A 20,699-nucleotide genomic window follows, 5' to 3' on the forward strand; every position below is an offset into this window, starting at 1 on the left:
CAAAAATAAAGCTTGAAAAAGGCCCAAAAAATTAAGGTATTAGATATCTGCATGCATCAGCTTTAGCCCACAAGCTGCCATGTTGCTGCATTTTAACCGTATCCTTTTAGCTTGACAAATGTCTGAGAATGGGAGCCTCAGTAGTATAACAGCTACTGTACTGAAACTGAATCTACATTAAGTTAATAATATCCATTTTAAAACAACAAAATCTGTAAATTATATATACTAGACTATAATAAAAAGAATATATACTTAATATATATTCTAATCTATGGTAAAAAGAAAATGGAAATAAAAAACTAATATCAAACTTTAAACCAGAACATACACACACACACACACACACACACACACACACACACACACACACACACACGCTGAGCTTTGACAGACAGCACAACTGTTAAAAACAGGTTTTTTCCTCATGGAATGTAATCCATCAAATGTTATGGAAGTACTGCTCCTCCTCTGCCTTGCCTCAGCTGTGCTGCCAGGGACGAGAGAAATGCAAGATGGCTTGGCCACTAATCAGAAACTTAATACAGTTGCACGTTTACATGCAATGTCTGCGTTCGTTTGTGTGTTTATGCGTGCACTCGGACACGTCAGTATATGTTGTCGTGTTTGTATATCTGACTGTATTCCTGCACTTTTCATTTTCATTTCATCTGTTAATTATTTTTTCAGTGAAAATAATAAAAGATCAATGATCTGTTCAGTTTATAAAATAAAATAAATAGAAAAAAAGACTTTGGGCTTTGAGAACTTTTGATGGCTAGTTTTTTGTTTTGTTTTGTCCAGGAAACAGCACACAGCCATTTAATTCAAAGTCATAGAAATCTTCCATTCATGTTATTTTTCCTTGGACAAACTTAATAAATTATCAAAATGAATATTATATAAATGATAAAATAATTTTTCTGCTGGTTATTTAAATAGTTTTAGCATTATTGTGTATATCTCTATGATCTAGCAGTTATACTTAGTACTTAGTACTTGCATACAAGCATCGTACCATTAATATGATCCAGTCCAGTACTTTCATACATTTTCACAGTCTTTCGCGGTTTAGCAAACACCTCTTTGATGAAACATTTCAAGTATGATTATCACCAAAATAAGACGAATATAAGAAGAAAGAAAGAAAATTAATATAACATGCAAGTGTGAGTGTGAAGACATTACTCATCAACCCAGAAACAGGTGGTGTAAAAACTGTTGCTACCAGACCACACTGACTGTGGACACCAGCAGTGCCCTACAGTACAGTGGAGCATGCACGCATACAGATTTGAATCTTTCATACTACATACATTGGCTTAAAAGGAGTGAGAGCAAATGCACAGGCAGACATGGTGTATACCTGCATCCACTACGGACACATTTATTGTCCGATATCTAACTTAGTGAGGATAGGCATGCTCATATAAGTCAGGGAGGAAAGAATGAATAAAATGTGGAAATGTATAATTTAAGATTATTATCTTATTCTTTCTTGTCACCATCACCTGAAGGCCTGATGTCACTGTGCAGTGTGTACCTGTAGGTTCCTGTAATGTACAGTGCTGCGGCAGTGAGTGGTCTTCGCAGTGTCCTCACTGGTATAGAAAAGTCCGCAGAGTTTACAGTAGTAGCCGGTCCTTGGCACAATGAACTCCACTCCTATTGCACAATGAACACAATAATTAGAGTTTAATCCCAGAAATCAGCACCTGACAGATGAGTGTTCTCACAACTAGCATTCACAGTGGCAGTACTGAAGGCAATATAGCACTTGTTTCTTTTACTGTAAATCTGTACTCCATTTACTGTAAATCTTTTTTTCTGCATTCGTTCACATTTTTCACATGTATTCAAATCTATTCTATTCTAAATCTATTTTTCTTTCAACAGTGACAGAGAAACTAAAGCACGCCTCTGCCAATGGGCCTAGTATGATTCATTCTTTGGTGGGAAATTATTAGACTTAAACTGTTAGACTGGTTATGTAATCTCGAGTATATAATTTCTATACGTGTTACGTATGATACTAATTGAGTGGGTGTGGTGGCCCAAGCAGTGTGAATACAAAGTTCTGATTAAAGCAAACTGTCAACAGAGATGTATCATGTTATGACAGAACAAATGGTCAGTAGCTGGTCTTTTTGGATGACCGAGTGAGATGGGCAAGAGGTGTATGCCCAACATCAACAGCCACTTGAGAATGGGTTATCCCCACTTGTGACGTAGGTTATAAATATTAGGATGCTTTGCACTGAAACTTCAGATGCTTTGCAAACCGTCTCAGGCTTTCGTTTACGCTGAATCAAATGACGATTTTGCTTCTGTCAGTTGTAACTATAAGTCCCAGATACCACAATTCTAGTCAATATAAGGAAACTCGAGGAACTTCCTACATTGATAGCAAAATATATACTATCTGTACAAGAAATGCTGAAATCATGAGATTAAATGTAATCTTCACATGAAAAGTGTCCATAAAACAACACTTTATTTTGCATGGAGGCATGGGACATTATTTTCTTTTACAATAAAACAACATCCAGTACAATTATACCTTGATTACATGAAATTATTCAGTAAGAACAAGTACGCATGTTATTTTAGCTCAGGTGAAAAATGGTACATTTCATAATACATGCTGTCAGCATTCACGTTCTGGATAAATGTGACAATAAAAACTGAACAAAATGGCAACAGCAACAATGAACAGAACACAGAAATAGTGACACTCTTGTGTCTGTACTGAGGTCTATTGTTATTACACTGCACCATTGCTTATGTAAGTCTCCATGCAGAAGGCCAGACACTTGCCATGTGCTTGGCCATGTCAGTCTAGCCCTAATGATAATATAAATACTCATCTCTCAGGGGTGCATTTCACAACCTGCTCACGGAAATAGGTCAGCAACTGGCCAAGCAATTCCAGCCAATTAGAGTGCTAATGCAACAGGTTGTCAGTGTACTTATTAATGGTGTACATGATAACACTTTATCTTTAGGGCTAAGACCACTGGCTCAAGACTCCAGGAACTTGTATCTGTGACAAGACTAAAAATAGATATATAATAAAATCCAGGCAGAATATCTGTTTTCATCATTGCTACTCTTTTACATAACCTGATGACAAAATGTCATACACGGAGTATATTTGAGATAGTTTTAGATTTGTGATACTAAAACTTGTGCTTACCCAAAGGGATACTGTGTTCACTGACAGCTTTATCTTGCTCACGAGATGGCGAAGGGACTTCAATCTCTGTAAAAGGCATGGAAATTCTGAGAAACGCAGGATGCACAAAGCCTTACAAATTATGCTTTTACATTTATTCCAATGTGGACATTTCATAAAAGAGTTGCAAGAAATATCTGTTCCTTTGGGTAACTACCAAGCTGTTTGCAACAATCAAGCAATGTATATATTCTATGGTTCTAATTATTACTAGGGTGTAGCATGTTTTGGCATCCTATACATCCTATGTGCAGCTCCTAACTTGGTTATCTCTGAGTTCAAAATACAAACTATTGTTTGAGATCTGACAAGATTTCAGTGTAAGTGATGAGGGACAAAGTCCGTAGTCCTTGACTAATCTATCCTACTGAGATAGAAAATGTAATCTCAGCGTGCTTAATGTAACTGAACACTGTATCTCCTGTAGTTCTACTGTAAACATTTGATTTTTCTTCTATAAAGTACCTTTTTTAAGACTGCTGTCCTTGTGTTGAACCCCGTTATTGATTGTTTCCGTAACCTGTTCTACTTCTGAAGTTTTGCTGTCTTCTGATTCATCAATGTGATTTTCCATGAACTCTTCTAATGGCCCACTTTTGGTTTCCTCTAAACATGTCTCCTCCAGTGCAGCCTTGAACTCCTCACTAGGGAAGTCACTAAGGTTAGTGACTGGTAGCTCAGGAGCCACTAGGCACTGGGGCCACTGGAGTTTCTGGTCTTCAGGACTCGGTGAAGTTAAAACATCCCCTGGTTTCTCAGTTACAGATGTTTCTGCCTGGTCTGCAGCTTCCTCACAGACCTTTTCCTCGTTAGACTTCTTGTTAGATGTTGCCTGCACCTCCAAGGAGGGCGAGGTAGATGGTAATGTATGCGCCTCCACTGCCTCTTCTTCTGCAGACTCTTTGGGGCAGGATGCATATTTTTCCAACTCAGGAAGGTCTGGCTCAATTATGGAATCATCTTCTCCTCCCACTTCATCTACAGTGACTAGTTCCTCCATGTTCTTAGGATACCAACACTCTTCATCAGTGTCATCTCCACTTTCCCATTCCTTCTCCTTAAAAAATGGATCAAGAAAAGAGCTGTTAATAGTCCAACTACATTGGGGCATAAATATGTTTGCAGTTAATCTTTGGGACCCCAAATGAGTTAAAATGCTTACTTACTGTGTCTCTCTTTTTACCACATTCAGTAGCCTCTTTTGGCTTATTGCTTTGCTGAGGTGATCCAGATTTTTCTTTTAACTGGCAATCCTGTGGGGAAAAACTGACTTAGCTGCTAGACAGATGTGCCACATCAATCAATTATACAACAATAATATGCAAAAGTTACTCACTGTGTTTTCAGTAGCATTTTCTCTCTCATGTTTTTCCGCAGTGGTGTGCCTCCTGCTTGTCTTTTTGCTCCTGCCTCTGTCTGGTGAACTCTGCCTCTTGTCTTCTAGGGTTCTTCGAAGTGGCTCCTCAGTCATCTCGAACTCTGAATGCCTCGACCTACTGTAGTAGTCACCACCATCCCTCCTCTTTGGCTTTGCATCATGCCTTTGGTATGGAGGTCTGGGAGGCTTGTCTGACTTGTACATTTCTTCCTTTATGTAGAAGTCGTCCTCCATGTTCCTGTAAGAGTTGAAGGACATGCCTTGAGGGCTTCCTCGTGGGTGCCAGTCTCTGTTACCTCTCATCCCTTCACCTCCTCCTACTCCTCGCTCATCTGCTGATCTCGAGCTGATATGATCCAAGGGTTTTTGGTAAGCCTTCCGACGATCAGCTGCCCGTCCATTAGGCCGATCATCATCCACACTGCTCCCGTTCCTCCAAGGGTCATCCCTCTCCCTTTCGTCCTCAGCCCTTCTTAAATGTGATGACCAATCCCAAGAGCCCCGGCGTTGGCCCATGCCATTGCTGGCTCTCTCTGGACCCCTGCATAACGCCCCCTGGGGGCTGTGGGCTGAACTGCATGATGTAAAACTGGGGCTGTGGGAGTGAGGACTCAGAGAGCGGCTGATAGGGCTGCGGGAGCGTGCTCTCTCTGGTATGTAGCTAAAGGGACATGATAGGTAGGTCAGAAACATACACTGATTCAACTCAACAATGACCATTGGTGACATTTTCACCTCAGTGAATTTCCATTTCGCTTTCCTCGATTAGTGACTCAGAGGACTTGCCTACACAAAAACAGGAATTTGAGACTGAAAGAAGCATGAAAAGTTGCCTCACTGTTCAAGTTCTTGAATCTCATCCCTCTCCCTCTGAGAGCTGATATCCTGGATGATCGATTGAACATCTTTACCTGGTTTCTATACAGAAAAGAAATTCAAGTTTAGAAACTGACTGATAAATCGTATAATCTGCTGATTATATCTTTTCAGTCCTACCTTGAGTTGAAGCTCCTTGTACCTCTTAGACATTCGTATAAGAAGTTTCTGATTGTTAATCATAGCTGGAGTAAGTTGGTAGTATTGAACCATGGCTTGTGCTGCTTCAACATATGCCATCTCCACAAATGCCTGATGGGAGAACAGAAATTGTTGTAAACAATAATCCTCTTTGACAGTTATATAGTCTTTCTTGCACATGGACATCTGCACAAACATATTTCACATCTCAAATGTCCGACTGGGATGCAAGCAAATATTTGAAAATCATCATCACACGTTATCACGTTTCATTACCATAATAAATCACCATAAAAGTCACTTTAGTATAGTAACCAGTCCATTGATTTTAGTATGAATGGTTTACATTTGATAGGGGTGATATTAATGTTGCACTTGAGTTCTGATAACTGAAACCTGTGAGCCTGAATGAGCTGTCATGTACGAGTAGTTAAACAGCCAGTAAGTTATGACACAGGATATGAATATGTACATGATATCACAAAACAGCTGCAACAGAAAAAGCTGTTTATAATCAGAGAAATGCACATGCATTTCATGATGTGCATTTTGGCACATTTCAGGAGCTTATCAGGACAGAGGTCTGTGCAAACGCACACGCAGAGCAAAATGTGTGAAATGATTTTGGGTTTGAACCAAGGCTGTACGCAATCAAAGACATATAAGCCCATACTGTAGGTCTGACAAGCAGCTGTACTTAGATAACACGCGCACAAATGTCAAAGTAAATAAGACTCTCACCCTGGAACTATATGGTGTTGTTGGCTGTTAACCTTTTTGTACTAATGCACTCAGAATGGGGGTGTTAGCCAAGTACCAAAAATGTAATATATACCCTTTATAATGATATTTAACTAAGAAAGTCGATTTTAAAAAGAAGTAATTTATTGATAAACTTAAGTAACAATTGCAAAGTAAGAAAAATTAATGTAAATTGTACCTGATGGGTAGAGCGCATGAGGATGTAGTTGGTGACTTTGCCAAACGGTAGTCCCAGGTTGATGACATCGTTCTCTGTGCAGCTGCCTTCAGGGAGGTTGCAGATGTGAACAACTCGACCTGCGGTGGCCTTTCTGGGTGGAAATGGCTGAAAATAATATAATAAACAAATTGTAATCTTTATGCAACCATAATTTAAAACCATCGTTTAAATATATTTAACATCTGAAAACAGTTTGTGAACTGAGTCAATAACCTTCACTGTGGCATATAAATATTTAAACAAAATCACAATCAAAATAACTTCATCTTGTTTACAGTACAATTACAATAACGCCATGGTTAATCATCTGGATTTGTTTTGTTGTTAACCTTTCGAGCACAAACCCATAATGAGGACAGGGCTTCTGAACCCAGCTGTTGTTGGATAAACAATCTAGTTTCAATTTGTTTGCCAACCGCAGTGTCTCTTTTACTATTTCTACATAGGTAAACATACAAGAAAAAGCATCTGCAAGATCTTTGAACAATCTGTACTGTAGAGGAGCAAGACTGTCTAACGTCAATGTAACACTGTCACACAGGATGTCATGTCATTATCCCTACTTGATACAGCCCACCTCATTGAATCTATTAATAGTTCCTGACTGTAGTGCAGCAGTGATAATGAAAGTTTTCTTGTTTGGATTTAAAGACTTGTCAGCTGACTGTCCCCAGACATCTCACACATTTCACACAAATCCCTCTAAGCTGTCATGTGTACTGGCCTGCATTGTTTAACAGCCCTTTGTCGTTTCCTCTTTATTTGACTTGAAATAAATGAGCAGGTTAATTGAGCAGTTAATTATACTTTTCTTCATGGAGACACGCAATAGGCTGAATAGAGACAGTAGGGAGTGAAAGAAATGTTTTCTCAGATAGATTTAGATATTTTATTTTTATTTTATCACTATTTCTGAATCTATTGTTTTATCAGTATTATTATTTCCTGATGTGTGTGTATAAATAAATGGATGCATCAGTCTTTCATGCAGTTGTGTTTCTCTTTATAATGTATTTATGTGCTTATGTGATGCTCGGTAGTGACAGTGACAGCACCTTTTATTAGAGCTTAGACAATAAAGATTCAGTCAGTCAGTCTGCCTACCTGTCTCTCTGTCTGTCTGTACCCCGTTTTATTCGTTGTTTCTCCTTTCCCATTAGTTCCCCCGAACAATTTGTCTACTACATATCACAGCTTTAAAAACACAAAGGCAAGTGCTACTTTCTGATTTAATCTGTTTATCTATACTTATAATCAAACTAGCTGGTGGACATACCGTTTGACACCTCATGATCCTTGTAATATCCCTACAGAGCAGTAGTAAATTCAGCTTGTCATATTAGGGTGTCTTATTTCTGCAACCATTGTGCTGCAACTGCAGTTTTTCTAGTGCCCCTCCTCTTCTTCCTGCTTCTCTGGCTGGTAGACCTGACAGACAGTTCCATGTGTGGGACTGTCTGGGATCCTAATTCCACATTGGACCAGCAGCCAGGCTCTCTGTTTTCACAGGGAGTTTGTTCAGGGAAAACCCAACACTAACAAACACTTCACACTGAGTCCAACAGCCATCAAGTATAGAATGAAGAAAAGGGAGTAGGAAACTTTTACAGTCTCTAACTAGTCACTTTACTATGCATGTTGAAACATAAGAGTATCACTATTCAAAATATACATGAAGTCATAGTCCATAAATTACATGTGACTGCATCTCACAAATCTCTGATACCTTACATAAAAAGGTGAAGTCGTTAATACACCGAGGTCTCCTACTTTACTTTAAAATGGTACTTTTGGATATTGATTAAACTCTTTTCCACAAATTGTAGAAAGGCCATGTTACTATTCATAAATTCATTTCTGTGCCACAACTTAATGGTTTCTGGCCAGCAGGCTGACATCAACAGCTTCAGATACAAGCAATAATTCTATTAAAGGCTCCATGTCACTGCCACTACGACCACCAGAATAAATAAAGGTCAGTGCAGGCTGGGGTCGATAAACAGATCCAGAAATAGGCTGTTTATGTCCTTGGAATATTAGAGAGAACAAGAGACTTGCTCACTGTACCCGCTAATGTCTGACCTGTAAAATGTCATCTGTGTCTGATAGCCCAGACAAGACTGACCACAGCATTGATATCACTGTCGAGGTTGGCTTGGGCTTTGAACAGTAGCTGTCTCTGTTAACCGCAAACCAGAGGCGCAGAGTTATTTTATGTCATTGCCTACTCACAAGGAGGCACTATACACACTGCTAGGGCCTCCCTAAATGATCTACTTTCAATGCATGGAACAACAAAAACAAAACTTTTCATGGAAAAAAAATTGAAAATTCTCTGTTACAACAACACACCAACACAACACAACGATTTGCACTTTTTCCACTACAGACAACAGTTATCAGAGCTGGATTTACCTGCCACAGCCATATGTTCTTTTGCTAAAACGTTCACACCCTGGTGTAAAAGATAACAACCACTTCACACAGTGATTTCCTATTTCTCACAGGCAGCCTGTTGACATAAGCTGGACTCTCTCCTAAAGACATGTCTGTTTATTTGTACAAAGCAGGATCCATGTTTTCAACCCGCATTTCTATGCAGGGCACTTGCATGCTGATCCTTCAGATCACTTTACCAGTCTGAAACTTTACACCACTGCCAGGGGGGTGTGACCCGGAGGTCTTGAGGTCTGTGCTCCTAACAGCGGTTAGCTGTAAGCCTGTGTTTATCTCTGTTTGAGTTATGTTATCACATGAAGCTACCGTGTTACTTCAAGCTGGGCTGCTGGACACTAGGACAGCCGTGTTTGTGCAAGCATGTATAGGTGTACTGGTGTACGTTTGTGCTTATGTATATGAGCTTCTACATAAAAGTTGTACTAATTGTTGTTTTTCTTTCATTTCTTGATCACAAAATCAATTCAACTGAAGTTTGTCAATTTTACTTTAGCAAAACAGCTTTTAGTGTTTACCTTTAAATTTTTAAGCACACATACGCAAACAAAACTTAATACATAAAAAACAACTTCACAAATTATTGTGGCATGTAGCTGTGCATGTGCATTTGTTTGAGTGCTCTCTGTTCAACAAAGGGCTTTAAAAACAATAAAACCCCACCTGTTCTGCTTAGACAGGTGTATGTTTATAGCAACTAACATTAGCCCATGTACCACAGCCTATAAATACTTTCCCACTGATACAATAAAACATTTTGTCAATAGCCAACCAATGAAGCATATGACTTTCAACATCACTGAGTTCAGGCTCTGCTGAAGAATGAAGAAAAGAACAAATGGATGAAAAAAGCAGAGCTGGAATGGAGGAAGCGGTTTTACAGTGAAAGGGATGCAATTTAAACAACATCGCCTCTGGAGCTTGACCGTACAATTCTTTATTTTAGATCTTAAACACATTTATTTTAGATAACTATGTATTTAAAGATCAAGTGTCTAGGATTTAGTGGCATCTAGCCAAGTAGTTGCTGATTACAGCAACTACACCTCACCCTCTCCCTGAAATGTATGAAGACCGCTACAAGCTCTATCTAGAGCCAGTGTTTAATTTGTCAATTCTGGTCCAACATAAACATAACTTTTCTTATGTTTAGGTGATTATACACTAAAACATAGTTTTGCATATGATTCACCTCCCTCATAATCTGCACTGAACTTTTCAGGAGACTTGCCTTCATGATGGATGCCTATCAACAGCTGCTGTTTTTCAACCTTAGTAAACTAGTAAATAGCCAAGACATTCAAAGAGGGAAACTCACTGCAAGGCAGCAAGTCGGGATAGATAAGCTCTCCTCAGGAACCTTTTCAACAAGGCTAAAAAATATTGTTTAAATGTAGTTTAAATAATAAGCTTCTGTTTATACAATATGGATAAAACTTTCTTGTTATGTGAGCGTCACTACAGTAGGCATTTAGCAACACTTCAGCAGCCTATTCAAATCAGTGTCCACAAGAGGCATATTCAGTTGCATTAATTATATGATGGCTTCATTATGTTGATAAGTACAGTAAAGATTTTGTGCAAATTAAGGCTTTCATTTAGTTCTGCAGTTACACTCCATAAGTGCGATATAGTTAGAGCATGGGCTTGTGCAAACATTGTGTAGAGAACAAATTAAAATGAAAATATCTGCTTTGAAAGGCAATAAAAAAAGTATTATAAGGCAGGATTTAGAACTGAATCACAAAGTATGAGTAACTTCACAAATGGACACTGCTGAACTTCCTCAGTACAGAAGCAATTTCCTTATATATCCTCATGTTACCAGTTAACTTCCATCTAGGTTCGAGATCCTTGGTAATGGTAAGTGGTAAGGTAAATGGTAAGATAAGGATATATAAAATATCTCAACAGTTTGTAGACAACATTATAAAAGCAGTTTCTCAGGCTACCCGAGTGGAAATGAGTTGTCCAGCCCAGACAAAGCCTACTGTTCAGCCTCAGCAGCTGTCAACAAGGGGATCTGGGTTCATTCATGAAACTAAAAACATTTGGGGTCCATTATACACCTAAGCTCCAAAATCTTTAAAGATACAGTATACAGAATAAATGCAGCATGTTGAAGAAATGCAGTGTTAATTCAATAAAATATAATGATAACTTATCAATCTGACAATCTTGGTCTGCACCAAAGAACACCAATGACAGCTGGCCAGTGCCCTCTGAGCCACTGATATGAGTCAAATATTAGTCATTGGTCACTTTTAATATTTCAATAATATCATGAACAATAATAAAAAAATGTTTTATTTATTTTTAGATACAAGTTAAACCTGACGTAAAAATTTGCTTCATATACTCAGAGCAAACGCCTGAGAGAGAGAGAAAAAAAACAATTGTCTGACCTTTGATTCTGGCTGGTGTGAGGCAAATCCTGTGTCTGACAGGGCATAAGTCTTCATGGCTGCAGCTGGTAAGTATGATGTATTGGTTCCTGAGGATACATCTGTGAAAACAATTTGAAATTTGGATTTAAATTGTTCTCCTACAGCAGTAGTGTGGGGGGACAAAAGTTACATTGGTTGACTTCATTGGTCAGTGTTATAAATATTACTTACAAAGTGCATCATTCCAAAACATTTTTTAATGAGTTAAAAGTAATGTAATTGTTATGGCTTCAAGATGTCTCTACATTGGATACTTCTTTCTCATTTACAGCTTTTTTCCAAACACTGAATATTTAAAGAGGAGAAGAAGGATCAATCAAAGGTTATATATAACCATGGTTGCCTGAAGGGACTATTTCTCAAACCTCCAGTTGCAGGACCCCTTCCATAAAAAATGTGACCAGTGAGGATTAGGCACAAAGGCTCTTTCATGTTGTCCCTTGCCACCCACAAGTGGTCTGCCTTCAAGTAATTATACATCAGGGAATACATAAGGGCAGAGGTTAAAGCGAGCCAAAAAACCATCCTCCCCTCCTCTCAACATGTTTCACTGAGAGCAGGGCTTCACAAACATGGAGCAGCAAAGCACATGAGAGACAGGTGAGGTGAAAAAACATTAGTCATTAAAATCGATATGTTACTGTAAGTGCAATAATAATGTAATGAGTATGGATTATTAACATTAATAGCACTGGTTGGTGTAGTTTTATTACAAAGGTTGGCTTCAATGAAATTGCGAGATGAAATGGCTGGTGCTCAATATCAGTGTTTCAGTTAAGCTAGCCAAGTGCAAAATGAGAAATGTTGTGTTGGGAAAATATAGTATTGGTTATATATGTGCCAAGACCAAATAAAAAGGAGCGAAGGAGTAAAGCACAGTTAAACCCCTCCCACCCCGAGCCCGCCATGGCCCACACACTTACACCGAATTTTAGACTTCCCCCATCTGCCAAATCCCACTTTGATACGGACTGGACAGATACTATTGGCGTGATCGAGAACAGGTGGTGTTTGTTTCTGTGTAGAAAAGCACTACACACGTGTCATCAGCTTTGTGGGTTTACAATTACTATATGCGCACCAAAAGTCATGAACCCCCAACCAGTGCAAATTAAGACTTTGGGTGGTGTTATAGTCCACAATGTTTTAAATTTCAAAACACTTTATACTAACACCATACATCCACGTATCAAAATACACTACGTCAGGTTATAAAAACACGCTGCCTCATAGCCTCACATAACTCTAAAAATACTCCCTGACCTCCATCTATCGCTCTGTTTCACATAATTCAATGATTACACAAACATCACTCTAACATCGATAGGAAGCAGGGACACTTGTGGTGACTAATGGCTTATCCTACCTTGACTTGTAGCAGAGTAGACCATGGAGTTCGTTCCTCCTGTGTTCAGACCTCCATCAGAAGGCCTGCTGACAGCGTAGTGAACAGCTCCAGCTGATACGCCTGCGGAGCTGCAACAATCAGAGAAGGCTGATTTTAGCTGCCTCTCCCCTGCCTTGCTCACTCATATCTTATGACAGAGCTCATATTCATAGAAACATTAAGACAGCTGTATCTAGAGCAAGTAAAAGGAAAATAAAATGTTTCGAAAACATAAGAGAGATATTTGCTCCAAACTGAACAATACAGTGCTAAAGCTTAAAAAATACATTCACACTCAAACACAGTAGACTAGCACTGAGGGATATTACCAAACCATGATCAAGGATAATAATAAAAGCGAAGATTTTCTTTAGAGTTGTTTGAAAATCAACAAAAAATCTGAATAAACCATGTAAAGCCACTAGTCTTGTGTCACTGTAAATTGCCACTCAGTAGTAAAAACACATGTATGGGAGAGCACTTCTCACAATTACAACCTGCATTAAACTCTAACCAATTAATTTTAGAATTGCAGATAACTCACCTTTCATTTGTGTACAACGTTCGGTTCTGCAGGTGTAGTTTTCCCTTCACGTGCTGGTCCCAGTCCTAAAAACACGCACATACACACACCATCCAAACTTAGACTCAAACAGCTTGGACACACTGAAAGCTCACTGCTTGCCCTCCCATGGTAGCTCACGTAAACCCCCTGTATAAGCTTACAGCAATTAAAGAGACAACATCTCAGGTCACTTACTTAGTCAGTTAGTTAGTGGATGTCCATCAAATCCAAACATATTGCTGCTGTATATCAGCTGCTCTAATACTTATTTTTACATTTAAGGCCAGGACCCACATTTTACATAAAATCTTATATCTTATGACCATGACCTTGAACTTTCCAGCGTGTTCACTCACAATTGTTTGTAAGGAGTTGCTTGTTTACAGAACAAGCAACTCCTTACACATTTATATACATGCATTTATGTTTTAACTGATCAATTCACTCACCTTGAGGTTGTAGACCTTTTTGTCACAGATGCTACACTGGTGTGGTAGTTGAGTGGGTGTGACAGCATGGTAATCGTTGACTTGGTATGGCTGAAGTGTTCTGGTACCCGAAGACAGGGTTTCCTCACTTCCATGCAGAGGCTGGTAGCCGCCAAACGCCTGTGTGCCACTTGTACCAAACAAGGAAATCCCGCTACTGGGAGTGAACTTGGGGTCAGGGGTTGGCTCCTCAGGGTTATACAGTTCTGTTCTGGACCGAATTGGCTGACCAACTGCTGTCCACACATTGGCAGCATTAGGCACCAGATCAACCTTTCCAGTGTGACTCAGGTTAGCAGGGCCTTTCCATTGCTCCTTATGCCCAGAGGAGTTATACACATTCATATTCTGCTCGTTGACACTAAACCCAGTTTGTTGCCCCAGGACATCATGCCCATAGAAATCTCTCTGGAAACCAACATTGTTCATGTTTTTTGCCTGAGTGTTAATCATTGAGTACTGTTCATCACCAGCAGTGGCTGATGCTGCAGATGTCCCCCCAGCTAAGTTGTACTGAAGACGCCTGTCAGAATCAGAGGGGTAAGTTGACCCTGACTTTTTACCATACTCTGTGCTGTGTTGGCCCACGATGCCCCCTCCACCAGGATGGTTCAGTCTCACATTCCCTGGGTTTTGGTTGAATCCTCCACCCACTAAGGGGCCCAAGGCTGAATTTGAAGAGGGATAACCTATCATCCCTGAGGGGAAGGCACCCTGAGGGTTCCCAACCATAGTCGAAGTCCGTAGCTGATTAAACAGGGGTTGGGACATGGCGACATTGGAAAGAACCTGATTGAGAACAGAGGCAGCAGAAGCTGTATTGCCCCCCTGAGCCAGTTTGAGGCGATGGAGGGTAAGCTGGGCCTGGAGCTGAGCAAGCTGGAGGCTGGCTGGGGTCAAGAGGAGCTGTTGGTTCTGATGCTGAGGCCCCACCTGCACACCACCTGGCAGCTGGCCTCCCACCTGGATGCCCTTCTTATCAGTGCTGTCCACAGGCGCTGCAGTGATGCTGTCAAGAAAAAAAAATCACATTCCTCAGGAAACTCAAAAGGAATAATTCAGTAGCCTTGTTAGATCTCACACAATAGCTGAAAGGTTAACTGCTCTGTTTTTTGCCTATGTATGCTTCTGAAGTGGTGTTCAGACTAGCCATCTTTAACAGCCTGTTTTCACTTAGAGGTCAACTGAGGTTGGGTGGTGCTGGCAATAAAACACAAGCCATGCAGTTTATTTTGTAAATGCACATTAAAGACATTTGTTTTTAAGATAAATTTGTGTTTGTGTTTGGGAATTTTCAATTAATAGAAAACTGCCAGTGAAAGATCTATACCTGGTCATAACTGTGAATAATATATCAATTTCAAATGTTACCTGTATTCAAAGCCACACATTGTATTTTAATACCAAACAAAGACCAATTTTGAAAAGGTTAATGAACATTCACACGACGCTCTACTAACTACAACCACCAGCAGCTATGATTAAAGTAAATGAGCTACTTTCATTAACATTACAACTATAGAAAAAATGTATTACAGAGACCACTGCCTTCTTGTTGACCAGGGTTAGACAGTACCGCTTCCTCATAGCCAGCATCAGTGAATAAGGCAAATCTTGCAAATGATCAACTGGCAGATGGCTGGCAGTTGGGCATAGTCATCAGTTAAGCTGTCAGTGCTGCTGGGTTTTGGAAATAATCAGTGCCAAGAGGTATTAGACTGCGGTTTGCTAGTGATAAAGTTGTTCTCAAACTGAACAATGTCTTTGTTTATAGTCAGTAAATGCATTTTCTCTTGGATATACAGTATAGCTAATGAAAGTAGCTTGGATAATGGTTATGTCAGCTAACAATCAGAGTGAATTATTAACATTATTATACTTATTAGCAAAGTCACTACAACCCCATTAACTACAGAATGTTAGCTCATATTGTCCAGTATTTCTGGACTTGCGCATTTACCCCAGACAGACTCGCCATCTCAGCGACACTATTTAGTCTCATCGCTTCCTTCATGGCTGACAACGTTACTTTAGTCTGTTCAAGCCAGAGCTACCACAAACAGAAATAACTTTCTGTGCTCTTGTGCTACTTTTAGTGGGTAATTTCATCACTGTAACAAACATATTATCAAAAACGTTACCTGTAAAGTCGAGGACCAGCTAGATAGCTGTTTACACTACATTGTGAGATGATACACCAAGAGTAATTCTAGAAACTCTGCCATCTTCTGTAGTTCAAATATTATTTCAATTATCTCTCAGTTGTTCAAGCACCTCTTTTCCTCCTGCTATACTGTACTGTACACCAGCTTCCTGCTGTAATTGAACCACTTAGAATCACATTGCCCACTGGTACTGTGACCCTGTTTGGCTGGTCTGTCCTTTCAATTTCTGATGAATGCTCTCACATGCTGTCTAAACTTAGTCTACCCAACTATTCATCACATCATCTCTGTTAAGCACCTGACACTGCCCTATCTAGCAACTGCTCCTACCACCCGTGCTGTGAGGTGACAGACCAATCAGATTAGAAGTGGCAAAATCTCAAAGTTTTGTCAGCCATGAAGTTTTGCACAAGCGAAACACCTCCTTCCTACAAGATTGTACTGCACATGTGCAATGATGGATTTTAAAACACACTGTAATTGTACATTTTCAAATATGAATTAATGTAACTGAATCTTATGGAAGATTATCACCTCCATGTCTGTGTTCTTACTAGCTTCTGTAGCTGTGATGTGGCCTTGTGTACCATTGCCACATCATAAACTCTCTCGTAAACTCATACCACAAACATCACTTAGTGAACTATGAACTATCCTGCTGTAATAACGTATATAAAAAATGAAAACTCAAGGAAACAATGGAAGTTTGGTTGGCTTTTTAAGATGGCTGAAAAACATAAATACTTTAACAGAAGACTTCACTTTACAAACTGTATTCATTCATAGGTTTTGTAATGTTATGTAATGCAAGTTGATTTCTGTGACTAATTTTCACAATAGAGTGTAATGGCTGGCAAATAATAACAGCACATTAAACCAATTCTAAAACCTTAATGTAACTAAAAAAATTCAAAATGTATTTGGAGACAACTCATAACTGATTCCACATCCACAGTTGTAAATCTCAATGAGTTAGTTACATCAACTTAACTTTGCTTGTGGCAACTTGTTCCATTTACTAGTCATATTATGGCTTACAACCATAATATTTATCCAATGAAATCTGACAAACTGAGTCAGGAAGATCACCAGTTAAGACTTCAATATCATTTTTTTATAATACTCGGCAGAAGTCTGACACACTCACCTTCAAATAAAAGATCATTTTGAATTTCATTGGACTAAATACTAATTTCTCTAATTCTTTATCTTCTAAAACATTTGTTTGTTTGTTTTTTTTACCATTGTATCATTTTCACTTACTTACTTAGTAACAATGATTTTATGAAAACCAAATAACTTAAGTAACTAAAATTATTACTGATAACTGGTAAAAAGAAAAAAAAATGATGGAAAATACATTAAAATGCTGTGTCAAATGAAGCTAAACCCAACTGTAGTATACTACTATAGGTGTTTTAGACTAAAAAACAGTTGTTTGTAATTCTCACTGCACTTTGCAACTTTGTGCAGAAACATTTCATGCAAAAAAAGTTTGATTATTTATATTGTTTTGCATGGGCTATGTGTCTATATATTTGTGATAGCGAAAAACATGAAATAGACCTACAGTATACTCATACAAAATTATATACCATATAGTCACTCATGTAATTAGGAGTTACCCATGTAATTATGATAATTGACTCCCTTTGGACAATTGACTGTCCCCAGTTTTACTGCCGATTGTACATGCACTCTTAAGTGAGCAAGCATACTGATGGAGAGATACACTTACACCATTCCAACTTATGACTCAAAGCTATAAATACTAGAGTTGTGCTCTGCCATCCTGACACACAGTGTCCTTAATATACTAATATGGACTCTTGAGCAGCTGGCACTGTGCTAGACACTTCAGACAAATCTTGTGATGAAGAGAGGAATACAGGTGTCAAATAATCTGTAACTAGGTGTGGAAGGGGAAAAGTTTAAGAGGAGCACATAGGATTATGTAGATAAGGATGACACGACAGAAAAGCTTGCTAATGAAGAAATCGAGTCACACAACATATCACTGTGATGTCCCTCCAGACATGTCCCTACTACAAGATAAGCTGTTTGGTCCGTGCATTTGGGTAGAGAGTAGAGCAGAGTAGCCATGTTATTTATGCATCATCTGCTCTTTTACCCTTCATACATAGAAATTGCTTTTTTTAAATGTCATTCCTGACAGCAACCCAGAGACCTTCCTTTCAAGAATATTTGCATATTGATTTAAATGTCTATGAACTCACTTTCATGAAGTCAGAAATTATATTCACATATCAGATCATTTCCAAATCTGTAAACTAAAAGCAAAATAACAACTCTGAAGTCACTTAGAAATGTCAATTCAAGCAATAAATCAACATTAAAAGGTTTCCTTTGAAAATGTATATATGGAGAGCAATTCAAATTCACCTTGTCAAGCATGTATAGAACTATTTAAATCAACTTTCACAAAATGTTTTCCTGCTGGTTGTTCTGTCGATGCTGAGAAAAAACACAATTATCCTTGGTCTATTGCTGGCTTGAGAAAGCGTTCCATAATCAATCCATAGTATAGCGATAATAATCAATAATCTCAAGAGAAAATATATTTGATTTTTCTACTCCTTTAAATCGTATGGATAAATCTTTAAAACACAAGTACATTTATCTCCTTTGAGCAGATAAAACAAGGCTCTTAAGTGAGTTTACAAAATTATATCTATATCAAGGCTACATGCAAAGTTATTAATCATTCTCTTCAACCTTTAGAGAATTAAGTTCAACCTTCAACCTTTAGAGAATTAAGTTCTGCTATAATTTCTCAAGTGTTAGTGAATTTCTTGTTGAAGATAGCTGATACAAGTAACAACTCCTGTTATTGAGCCTTTAACATTAATGCTGGCTTTATCCATGGAAAATGGCTGCATACCCTGACCTAGAAGTTATTCCAGTATTTAAAACAGGTGACACAGGATACCTTACAATCTATCATCTGATTTCAATATTGCCATATGTTTTTGGAAAAACTAGTGTATAAAACAATCTTGGAACACTTAAACATAGACAATGTTCTCTATAATCATCAGTACTGTAGATCCAGTAAAAGTAAAAGTAATACCTACTTATCGACCCTTATGACCCTTTTAAATCTTACTGATAGAATACAACTTAATTTAAGTTAAGCAATATGTATAGTTTTAGACCCTTTGAAAGCATTTGACACTGTTGAACTTTCTAGTTTGCTGTCAAAATGTATAGATATGACTTTCATGGTAATGTCAATAAGTGGCTTACTATGTTCCAAATAGAAAACAATATGACAAAAATAAACCATTGAAAAATGGTGTCGGTAAATTATGACAGAAACAAACTTATTTTAATATATACAAAGACAATTTAAAATATGATAGAAGAGCTTCATGTAGTCATTCAAAAACTAATTAGTATCATTCAAATGAATGTACAACATCTAAATTAAAATAGGGAGTAGTAGAATTTCCATCAATTGTCAACCATGTGGTACTTTTACAGCTCACAATGCTTTAACCTGCAGTTTAGAATGTAAAATACTGTAGGTCAAGTCAAAATAACTATAGAGCATACTGAATAAGAACAGCATCCAAGGTAAAATGTGAGGTGATGGCTGATTTAATTTTAAACAAGCAGCTTTAATCCAAAAACTAAATTCTGAGACATGGGTGAAACTGTATTCATACTAATTTTCGTTTACCCAATTTGGCTTAGCAATGTGACTTCTGTTGTTTCTAATTCTGCCCATCGAGATGATTTTTTTTTTTTAAACTTTGATTGGGTTTTACAAATCCACATGGGAAAGTGTAATCATTTACAATGCTTTTAAGTGGTAATTTATAGGCTTCTTGGCACTCTGTCTGCTGTAGGGCTACTGATTAATTTCTGTAAACCATGTAACTCAAGTTTATGAATTTGTTAAGCAAAGAACCTATCACGGAGAAATGGCAGCAATACTCAAAATGACTTTTAACTTAAGCCTGTTCTTGGGAGAGCCCCAAGCCCCTGGTACAAAGTGTGACAAGAGAATGTGATGTTGTAGCATCCAGCGGAAACCCCACTGAGCAGATGCCTTCTTCTCCTGTTCAACAAAGTATTCTACACACATAACATCACGTTATCATGTCAAACTACATCACGTTATCATGTCAAACTACACCTGCATAATTTTAATGATTTTTAATATATTACTTTTTTGTGCACTTTTCTGCACCATGACCATATGAATTTCCCTAATTGGGATAATAAGGTTTACCTTGACCTTGACTGATGATAAAAAGAGCCCTTATTTAGACAACACAATGCTTGAATAAAAAGTAAAGCATGTTTACATGAAAAACTTGTAAGTATTAAATATTTTCATAAAACTCAGCGAACAAAAGATTAAAGGTAACAATTAAATGCAAATATATTGTCAGTAATAGACAGTTATTACAGACAAGCATGATTCACTGCTGCATCATTCAGTCGACAAAAAGAAAATCTTAATACTACATTTAAAACAACACAGTATAACTTATGATGACACTTTTAGCTAACTGGATAAAATGTTTTTGTTGTTGCTGTTTTGAAAGTTGA

At 38.2% G+C, this 20,699-nt stretch overlaps 1 protein-coding gene across 5 annotated transcripts in view; it reads right to left on the reverse strand.

Annotated features, from left to right (window-relative positions):
* Positions 1-20,699, reverse strand: part of rbm20 (RNA binding motif protein 20) — a 53,234-nt gene that overhangs the window by 4,514 nt on the left and 28,021 nt on the right. For 3 of the 5 annotated variants that reach the window (XM_027283548.1, XM_027283545.1, XM_027283546.1), the window contains exons 2-13: positions 13,915-14,962; positions 13,445-13,509; positions 12,880-12,989; positions 11,472-11,572; positions 6,571-6,717; positions 5,610-5,741; positions 5,452-5,531; positions 4,572-5,274; positions 4,402-4,488; positions 3,701-4,292; positions 3,197-3,262; positions 1,544-1,665 (exon numbers count right to left, since the gene is read on the reverse strand). In XM_027283548.1, the coding sequence (XP_027139349.1) occupies positions 1,544-1,665; positions 3,197-3,262; positions 3,701-4,292; positions 4,402-4,488; positions 4,572-5,274; positions 5,452-5,531; positions 5,610-5,741; positions 6,571-6,717; positions 11,472-11,572; positions 12,880-12,989; positions 13,445-13,509; positions 13,915-14,962 (3,253 nt within the window). Of the gene's footprint in view, positions 1-1,511; positions 1,666-3,196; positions 3,263-3,700; positions 4,293-4,401; positions 4,489-4,571; positions 5,275-5,451; positions 5,532-5,609; positions 5,742-6,570; positions 6,718-11,471; positions 11,573-12,879; positions 12,990-13,444; positions 13,510-13,914; positions 14,963-20,699 lie in introns of all 5 variants that reach the window. The other 2 variants (XM_019271754.2, XM_027283547.1) reach the window with 1 other exon arrangement.

This window comes from Larimichthys crocea, chromosome X (genome assembly GCF_000972845.2).
Source record: "Larimichthys crocea isolate SSNF chromosome X, L_crocea_2.0, whole genome shotgun sequence".
NCBI lineage: Eukaryota > Metazoa > Chordata > Actinopteri > Sciaenidae > Larimichthys > Larimichthys crocea.